The sequence below is a fragment of the Indicator indicator genome, chromosome 24 (assembly GCF_027791375.1).
Source record: "Indicator indicator isolate 239-I01 chromosome 24, UM_Iind_1.1, whole genome shotgun sequence".
Lineage (NCBI taxonomy): Eukaryota > Metazoa > Chordata > Aves > Piciformes > Indicatoridae > Indicator > Indicator indicator.
The window spans coordinates 16,810,170-16,820,253 of record NC_072033.1 but is presented as its reverse complement, the minus strand read 5'-3'; the positions used below and the strand labels follow the sequence as shown (position 1 = coordinate 16,820,253).

Below are 10,084 nucleotides of genomic sequence, written 5' to 3'. Positions count from 1 at the left end.
GGTGCCATGGTACCAGCCTCGCTCTCTTTTCTCCTTTTGGATGTGCAGCCCTGAGCAGAGATGGCAGAACTTCATCAGCTCTCAGCTGTGCCCAGCAAAGCCAGCCCTGGAAACCCAAAAGCATGAAGAAAGAGCATCTACTGCAGCCTCTAGAGCATCTACTGCAACCTCTACAGGAGAGGTCTGTCCCCACAAGCTTGAGGAATGGCTTTAAGAAATCTTCTTTTTATGCAAAACTTTGCTCCTTTTTTTTCCCTGACTACAGTTCTCACCCTCTAGGCTCCACTTTCCTCTGTCTTTCACCCTTGAGTCTCTCAGACACCACCACCACCTCCTGCCTTAGCCCAGGAGCACTTGTGCCTCTTCATGAGGACAGTCAGGAAAGTTCAGCTCAGTTAAAGATAGAACTGAATTTCTGGGTGATGAACCTGCCTGAAATTCCCGTTTGACCCAACTCACTCAGCTCCCAATGGCCTGGATGTGATTGACCTTAGTTCACCTTGGAAGCTACAGCAGAGGGAGAGCAGAATTCAGCCACGTTAGGGATGTGAAGTTCTCTTCACTGCCACAGCTTCCAAACATCAATTCTTCTGCTGATGGAAGAGCTTTGTTCTTCCAGCAAGGCAACCTGTGAACATCATGGCCAGGCAGAGAGAAGTGAGGAAATCTTGTCAAGAAAATCAACCACCCTATTAAATAAATAGGAAAAAAGTATCAGAAAGTATTTAGCCTTTGAAGCTAAACCTCCAAGAGCAGGTTGACAGAACTTACTGGAAATCCAGGAGGGTAAAGTATCTCTCTCTAGGACCCATCCCAGGGCTGACATCTCCTGCATCACTCCTGATGGCATCTCCTCTGCTCACACACTGTGTGTGGGAGCACAAGGTGGTGCAATGCTAGAGATGCTCAGCACTAGAGATGAAGGGTGTGAGGTGGAGGTGTCTGCAGCCCTCTGTGTTGGGCCAGGGGTTCAAGCAGCCAACCAAAGCAGGACTTACCTCCACTTGGGCACTGGCAGGGTATCAGGTGCCCACATGGCCGGATGGTGACAGCTCCTTGTTACACAGCAGCCCAGCATGGTGAGGGTTGGAAGGGAGCTCTGGAGATCATCCAGTCCAAACCCCTGCCCAAGCAGGGCATCCGCTGCAGTATGTCCAGGGTCACGATGGCCAGGGTGGGGGTTGAAAGCTCTCCAGAGAAGGAGACTCCACAACCTCTCTGGGCAGCCTGCTCCAAAGCCTTCAGAGGTGGATCCTTGAAAGCCTTCAGAGTCAGACTCCTGGAAGACTTCAGAGGTAGACTCTTAGAAGCTTTCAGAGATACCAACCCTAAATTCCCCCCAACCCTCTCAGTTTAGTAAGTGGGGAGAGCCAGCTTTGAGATAGCCACTGCCTGACCACAGCCCCAAGGAGGAAGAGCACCAACCAGGCAAGGAAGGAACCAACTGGAGCCACACCAAGGTCAGGAGAGAACATTGGCAAGAACTCAAAAAAAAAGACCATAGGAGCTAAAGTCACAAACAGAACTGGGCTTTATTACAAACAACCCTGCCAAGTACATAAGGAAGTTCTGTCTGCAAAATACATTTCCTGAGGAAAGTAGATCACAGTATTTGTGTTTTAGTTTTTGTTGTTTTGTTTTTTGTTTTGTTGTTTTTCTATCCACAGAAGAACATGTAGCCTGCTAGAACGTTCCATGTGACTTCTTTATTATTTAAATATGAACAGTATTCCTTCACATGAACAAGTACTCAGTCATCACAGAACCGACACACAAACAACAAAATAAATATACAACAAGAGCACAGGGCTTGAGTTTTTTTTCTTGTATTTTTTTATCTTGTTTTTTTTTTTCTTCTCCCGACTTAAATATTAAATAAATAATAAATACAGACTTTTTCCTTTCCTGTTATCAGTGCCTGAAACAATAGCAACAAAAAAATGAAAACAACAACAACAACAAAAAAACCCAAAACTCTCTTCACCTCCCTGCTCTCCCCACCCCCCCCTTTTTCTCTCTCCCCTGATGCCCATCCCTAAAAAAACAAACAAAAAAATTATCAAAAATGTCTCAGTTATAAAATATCTTTAAAAAAATTCCCGGCATTAAAAGAATAAATAACAAAATATATAAAAAATAAATCAGTTGCATCAAAATTACAAGGGAGGAGTTGGAGATGAGGGGAGGTTGTGGGGGATGTTTTAATATTTTTTTATGGTCAGAAGGTTTGTGTGTTTTTTTTTTCTTGTTTGTTGGTTTGGGGTTTTTTGGTGCTGTTTTTTTTTTTCCTATTTTTTTGCTTCTTTTTCTCTTCTTTTCCATGGTGCAGTGTCCAGTTTAAAATTAAGTAGAAAATTATTTTTTAAATAATTAAATAAATAGGAAAAAAGTAACAGAAAGTATTGGAAATAAAAATTACATACATCTGGCCAAAATTTCAATAATTTACAGGATAATTCAAAGTACCTACTTGGGGTTTCTTATTTGATTTGATTTTTTTCTCCCTTCTCTTTCTTCCTGGAAGTGCAATTTCTCTACTTTTCAGTACTACCTCAATTGCAGTCACAATCAGTTTGGATTCTATTTACATCTTCAGAACTCTGTGTTTTTAGCACCTCAAATTATTTAGTATTGTTTTCAGTCTTTTTATTATTTTTTTCTCCCCTTTCTTTTGTATTTTTGCACTTGGAATGGGTTCTAAAATAAGTGAATTCATGGAGTCTGATCCTGCAAACACTTCAGGATGTGAGCAACCTCCTCACACTCCCACTGGACCCAATGCAAGTTGAGTTGCTCCTGAGCTTCAAGACCAGATCCAGTGGTCCTTGTCACTGGGAAGCTTCCCAGTGATGTCTCCAAATTCAGACTACAACCTAAATCTCTGCAGGTTTGGGTTGCCCATCCTGCTGCCAGCAGGGATGTGGGATGCAAGATTCATAGATCCATAGAATGGGTTGGGTTGGAAGAGACCTTAAAGATCATCCAGTTCCAACCTCCCTGCCCTCCCACCAGCCCAGGCTGCTCAAGGCCTTGAACACCTCCAGGAAGGGGAATTCCACAACCTCCCTGGGCAACCTGTTCCAGTGCCTCACCACTGTCACTGCAAAGATGCAAGATTCAGAATGCAGGGTGTGGGATGCCAGGGTCAGGATGCAGGATGTGGGATGCCAGGGTCAGGTTGCAGGATGTGGGATGCCAGGGTCACGATGCAGGATGTGGGATGCCAGGGTCAGGATGCAGGATGTGGGATGCATCTCACAATTAGACCCCCTAAGGGTCCCCTAAGGAGGATTTTGTCTCTTCTGCTTCTAAAGCGTTTGCCACAGGGGGACAGCAAGTTCTGGGTGGGAGCAAATGTGGAGGACAGCAAAGCCATGGGGTAACAGCCAGGTGCTGGAGAGCAGCGTCACAGAGACATTCATGAAGTGGTTCCTTAAGTGCACAGAGGACCTGTGTGTCCCAAACTGCTCACAAAATGCTTCTTTGGCAGAATCCCCAATACCTGAAGACTTTTTTCCCCCCATTTTGTGTTGTTTTGCTTTATTTTTCTGAGTTGTTTGCAGAGTGGTCCTTGCACTGGGATTTCAAGGCAGGGCATAAAACACCAAACCCAGAAGAGTCCCCATTGGCCTGTGGACAACTGTCAGAAATCAGTCGTGGTGGGGAAGAACTTTGCTGGCCATCAATCAACATCTCTCTTTTTGTTGTGTTTTGGGGTTTGTTTGGGGTTTTTGCTTCTTTTGTGGTTGTTCTGTTTTGTTTTTTTTTCCTTTTTCTTTCTTTGTTCATCACCATCTCAGCTGTTCTCTGGCATTGATGCATGATCTCTGGACTGGCCGCTAGAAGGATGATCACAATACTGAAAACAACCAGAATGGTCATCAAATAGACTTCCAAAAACTCATAGACACTGGACCATGACACACAAAAGAATTCTTCTGTATGAAATATCTGGTGTTGGCCTGTTCATAGTAGCTATTCTCCTAGTTAAGACAGACAAAGGAATACTGTAGTTGCAAACTCCAAAAGCTTCCCTGAGAACCTTTTATCCATTGCGCTTTCCACTGGGAATCCAGAACTGCTCTCTGGATTTCTTTTCAGAAAATAAAAATAAGCTACTTTATAATACTGCAGAGTTCCCATGCCCAGTGGATATCTGAACCCCTCGGGGCTGGCAGGCCCAGCATGGGTTCAGATTTACAGGTAGCTTGCAGCTCCAGCACTTGTAGCAACACAGAACATAAGTCATGTGTGAGAAGTTGATCTGGACATAGGACCACAGACAACAGGAGGGTTTCAGCCAGTCCCACGCTGGGCTTGAGCCAGATAGGACCCTGCTCTTGGAATGTTTTAACCCTTGGCTCCACTTCAAGGGCATGGCAGCTCAGGACAGCCTTGCCCTTCACCAGCTACCAAGCCCTACAGCCTACTGGAGAGTGACACCTTCCATCCTCAGCTACCTCATGGTACAGGTAGAACAACCTCACTTTTCTCAAGAAGGTCCAAAATTAAGTAAACGACAGAAGAGAGTTTGCTCAGGTCCAGGGCTGGGAAATGGCCTCTTGGTTACCTTTTGGTCCTTTTTTTTTCCTCTTCCTCTTTTTCTTTCTTTCTTTCTTTTTTTTTTCTTTTTCATTCATTACACAAGTTTTGTAACTTGTAAACCTGAATACTTGGAGGGAAAGTTCCATCTTACAGTCTCTGTTTGCTTGCTCCTCAGCATGCCCTGGCACTACACTTGGATACCCTTAACGGCTTGCTTGATGCTCTCCAGCAGGTCCTTATTCTCCGGGTTCTGGTAGCACTCCTGGTTGGTGTACATGTCGGTCAGCGTGTTCACGTAGGCATCAAAGTTCTGCTCACTGATTGGCTCCTGCAGCCACAAAAGCCAAATGAGGTTAGGAGTTGAGCACAAAGAGGCTGAGAGGTTGCTTTGCAAGGTCTCCCTGTCAGAACCTTCTCATCCTGCAGCCCCTGGTCCTGCCAGATCCGAACTGAGTCATTAGTCATAAAATTATCAGATTGGTTTGGATTGAAAAAGACCTATAAGACCCTTGAGCCCAGACATTATCTAGCTCTACAGAAAGTCTGGTGCTCAACCATGCCCCTCAGCACCACAACCAAGCCCCTTACCATCACAGCATCCCTCAGCACCACAACCATGTGCCTTAGTGCCACAACCATGGCTCTCAGCACCACAACCATGCCTCTCAGCACCACAACAATGTCTCTTAGCACTATAACCGTGCCCCTTAGTGCCACAACCACATCCCCTAGCACCACAGCTGTGCCTCTTACCACCACAAAATTAATTTTCTGCATTGGCCTCATGAAAGCGAACAGCACCAGGCTATGTGGGTGCAGCAGTTTGACAGGCTGGAGGAAGCCATGAAAATGAAAGGCTGGAGGACGAGAGGACTGCTGAAGCATCACGTAGGGAATCAAAGGCAAAGTCAGGACAGGAGCTCAGTCTCCTTGAGCTCACATCTGCCCACACCAGCACGCTGCTGCGGGTACAGCCTGTGCTTCAGAGGGACACTGTGGAAACCCTGCATACATCTGACTTGCAGACAAAAAAAGAAAAAGGAAGGCAAGGGAAAGAAAAAGACCAGGAATAAAATGAGCATAGAAGTCTCGTGGGCATCATTTAATTGGAGTTGCCTGAAACCTTGAAAAACTATTTGCTGAATAGTTTGTTTGACCTTTGTGTGTCAAATACTTGACAACAACAAAAGCACTCAGCTAGAGGTTTTCTGCCAGTGCAGGCAGCTGAGTGAATGCTATCCAAAACCACACTGCTGGAGGATGGCTTCTCTCCAACCAGCCTGAATTTAAATACAAACCCCAATGAAAAGGATCCCCAACAACACACTGGCACACACAAAAATAATGGAAGGAGGTAAAAAAGAAAAAAAAAAAATCAATCAAAAGCTGAATCCTCTGATCCTAGGGAAGGGCTTCATGAGTTGGAAGAGGAGTTGGAAGAGGGCAGCTACTCCCAACAACATCCCCCCCTGCATACACCTGGCTTTGACAACAGTAATTACATTCCTGGGACTAGAGGGAAGGTAATTAATAGCCCTTTGTGCTTTTACTATTTTAATGCAGCCTTTTCAGTCTGCTGTAGCTCTCTGGTAGCTTGCTGTGGGCTCTTAGACCTTGTTAAATTAAACAAAACGCAGGCTCTTTACCGATGCTATTCTTTGGCTGCCAGCTATTCAAACACCCAATTGAAACTACCTGCATTATAATGGGAGCTGTAAGGTCTTTCTGACGTTGAAATCCAATCCCTCCTGATCTCTGCTTGTGCCGCCTTAGCCTAAAAGGCACTGGATAGCCTTGATAAAGTTTCCTATTTTGTGATAAGGCTCCCAGATATAATGAGACAGAACAATAGATGCAAAGGGAGATCAGCAGAAAGAGGACAACAAAAGGGAGATGGAATGCAGGCTTCAGAGATAAGGCAAAGCACTGATCTTCTAAAGGACACTAGATGTCTGGAGAGACATTCTCCCACTCCTCAGCTGTACATAAGCCCTGGCTTTGGCATGGCTCCCTCGAGGTCTGTCGAGGTTCCTTACCATCTGTGGAAGGCGGATATTGGCAAGACTTTGGATTAGAGCCTGGCTCAACCCTGAGAGCTCCAGGAACAGGGCTTCGTTTTGCTCCTCAATGATTTTGTTTTCCTCCTCAATGTTCTTCAGGTTCTTCTCCATGCTGGAGATCTACAGAGCAAGGAGCATGGCAGGGTTACCAGCATTCAGCACCCAGCTCCACCCGTGCAAGGGGCTTGGCCACACACCCCTGGGCTTGGGTGCACATCTGAGGGCACAAACCTGTGACTGCAGTTTCACCATGGCTGCTTCCATTTCTGAGTTGGACTCATTCAGCTCACTGATCTCCTTGTTCAGCTGCTTGATCTCTTCATCATTCTCCAGAACTACAGGAGAGAATCACAGAATGGTAGGGGTTGGAAGGCACCTCTGAAGAATATCAAGTCTAACCCTCTGCCAGAGCAAGGTCCCCTAGGGCAGGTCACACAGGAACCTATCCAGATTGGTATTGAAGTCTCCAGGAGACTGCATAACCTCTCTGGGCAGCCTGCTCCAGGGATCCAGCACCCTCACAGTTTCTCCTCATGTTGAGGTGGAACTTCCTGGGTTCCAGTTTGTGTCCCTTGCCCCTTGTCCTATCAAAGGACACCACTGAAAAGAGCCTGGCACCCTCTTCCTGACACCCACCCCTCAGATATTTATAAACAGTCATAAGATCTTCTCTCAACCTTCCCCACACTGAACAGCCCCAGGGCTCTCAGCCTGTCCTTATCAGGCAGATGTTCCAGACCCTTCATCAACCTCACAGCCTCCATTGGACACTCTCTAGCATATCCCTGTCCACCTTGAACTGGGGAGCCCAAACAGTCCAGATTTGAGGGGGGAAAAAAAAGAAAGAAGCTGTGGAAAAGAAGAAGGTCAGAGGCAGGCAGCAAAGGCTGATGGGAAGTGTAAAGGTGTTGGGCTTTCTGCTGAGCTTTCTGTTGCAGACATCAGCACTCATCAAGCCCTCCCCTTGCTTTGCCACCCTCTGAACAGGATGCAAGTCTCACCTGGGGCTATGGCTTTTAGTACCATTTTTAGCACCATGGTTCAATGGCACTCTAGAGGTCAATATGGAAATGCAAAAGCCAAGGACAGTGCAGTGGTTGGAGGCTACCAGCATCTCCATGCACCCTGCAAGGCTGACTGCCCTGAGACCTCAGGACCTTCTCTAAAGCCCTGAGTTTAAGAAGATGCCATTTAAAGAACCAATGCATGTCATGATGAGAAATTATGAGGGCCATAGAAAAAACCAATACATTTAGCAGAGTGCAGGTTATTTATGGTCCCAGACTCTCAAAGTACTGAAGTTAAATGCCTGAACCTTGTCAAATCCCACAGAAACCTCACTGGAAATGCAAAGTGCTGCCACTGACAAAATCCTAGATCCAGAAATACCTGCAGGATTAAAATCCCTGAATAGGTGAAAGTCACTGAAAGACTTCAAGGCATTTGTAAAAATGGCAAGGAGTACTTCAAAAAGTGCCTCAGATAATTATTTTTGCCTGGAATTTCTCTATGGAATCGTAAAATGGTTTGGGTTGGAAGGGACCTTAAAGATCATCCAGTCCCAACTCCCCTGCCACAGGCAGGAACACCTCCCACCAGCCCAGGTTGCTCAGGGCCCCACCAAACCTGACTTTGAACACTTACAGGCTTGGAGCCTTCCCTGCACAACCTGTTCCAGTGCCTCTCCATCCTCATGTGGCCTCCTCTGGCTCTGCCCTAACAGATCCATGTCTGTGCTGTGCTGAGGACTCCAGAGCTGGCCCCAGCACTGCAGGGGCGGGTCTCAGCAGAGCAGAGCAGAAGGGCAGAATCCCCTCCCTGCCCCTGCTGCCCACGCTGCTGGGGATCAGCCCAGGACAAGGCTGGGGCTGGGCTGGCAGTGCCCAGTGCCCACTCCTGTCCAGCTTTTCACCCACCAGCAACCCCAAGTCTCCACAGGACTGCCCTCCATCCATTCATCACCAGCCTGGGTTTGTGTTTGGGATTGCCCCAATCCAGATGCAGGAGCCTGCCCTGGAAACTCCTTTACCATTTCACCTGCTCCCTCAGGGTGTGGCACTGGAGGAGCAATGCTGGTACCACACCACCCCCAGTATCCAAGGAACTTGAGAAATGGGAGTTTCTAGCACATGATAGCCTTGAATATCCCTGACCAGGTTTTCCTTGTTGAAGTACCCCTGGTCTGCAAAGACAGTGCTCTGTGAGCTTGGTGTCTGACACACCTGCAGGGCAATAGGATGGAAAGTCCTTACCGTCGCTGGTCTTGAACTTGGTGTTGAGAATTTCATCCCCTGAGAGTTTTCCTTTCTTCCCAGCAAAAGGAGCTCTTGGACACCCTGACAAACTGCAAAGGGAGTGACAATGGGTGTCATAAACTCTGGGTGCTCACAGAAGCTTGTGCTCCCCACAAGAGCAGGTTTGGTGGAGCTCATGCTGTGAGCCAGTTCTTCTGAAAGCTTTTCATGGCACAAAGGAAATTGCTTTTCAAGCAGTGACACCAAACCTCCTCAGTTCTAAAGGAAGAGCAATTTTCTCTGAGCAAAGGTTACACAACACACTGCCTCCTAAAGGAGAGGGAATGACAGGTGAGGAAGGTGAGGTGAATCTGGCTGATTCAGACATCAGACCTCTGGTCTGGGTGTTACAGCTCTGCTCTGGCTTGCTCATGGAAGGCCTTTCCTGGTTCTGCCCAATCCACATCTCACCATTGCAATATTCAAACAAATAGAGTCAGAGAATGCATTGGGTTGTAAGGGACCCCTGAAGGTCATCTTGTCCAACCCCTCTGCAGTCAGCAGGGACATCTGCAACTAGATCAGATTGCTCAGAGCCCCATCAAGTTTGACCTTGAATGTCTCCAGGGATGGGGCTTCTACCACATCCCTGGGCAACTTTTGTTCCAGTATTTCACCACCCTCATGGTGCAGAACTTCCTCCTAATGTCCAACCTAAATCTCCCCTGCTCCAGTTCCAAACCACTGCCCCTCATCCTATCACCACAAGCCCTTCTCAACAGTCCCTCTGTTTTTTGTTTTTTTTTTCTTTCTCTGCATGGTTTTTTCCACCCAGAAAGCTCCAACCTTGCAGCAACCTGACTGAGGTCACCATCAAACCCAGCAGCTCCTGAGCCTTGAATGAAGAGCTGAAGGATGCTCCAGCAGCATCCCCAGGCAGGCTAAGGCACAGCAGTGCTGCCGGCGACTCCAACTGGGTGTTTACCTCCTGTGAGTGAGGAAGCTCCCATTGGCATGGCCAGAGCCATCACAGCCTGGGGTTGGGCAGGTGGGACCTTCATTCTTCAGTGACTTCCAGGAAAAGGAGGAGCCATTGAGGGATCCTTCCTTCTGCCTGCGGGCTGCCAGGGGACACCCCGAGGCGCTCCGATGGGAGGCATATTTGCCGCTGATGTGGCCGAGCCCCACGCAGCCAGGGACTGGACACCTGCAACAGGGAAGCACCAGCAGTTACAGCATGGCAAT

General features: G+C 47.3%; 1 protein-coding gene across 1 annotated transcript in view; it reads right to left on the bottom strand.

Annotated features, from left to right (window-relative positions):
* Nucleotides 1–4,732: 4,732 nt before the first annotated feature.
* Nucleotides 4,733–10,084, bottom strand: part of MYT1 (myelin transcription factor 1) — a 44,727-nt gene continuing 39,375 nt past the window's right edge. Inside the window, exons 17-21 of the mRNA XM_054391909.1 lie at nt 9,825–10,046; nt 8,858–8,949; nt 6,837–6,940; nt 6,582–6,725; nt 4,733–4,873 (exon numbers count right to left, since the gene is read on the bottom strand). Of these exons, the coding sequence (XP_054247884.1) occupies nt 4,733–4,873; nt 6,582–6,725; nt 6,837–6,940; nt 8,858–8,949; nt 9,825–10,046 (703 nt within the window). The remainder of the gene's footprint in view (nt 4,874–6,581; nt 6,726–6,836; nt 6,941–8,857; nt 8,950–9,824; nt 10,047–10,084) is intronic.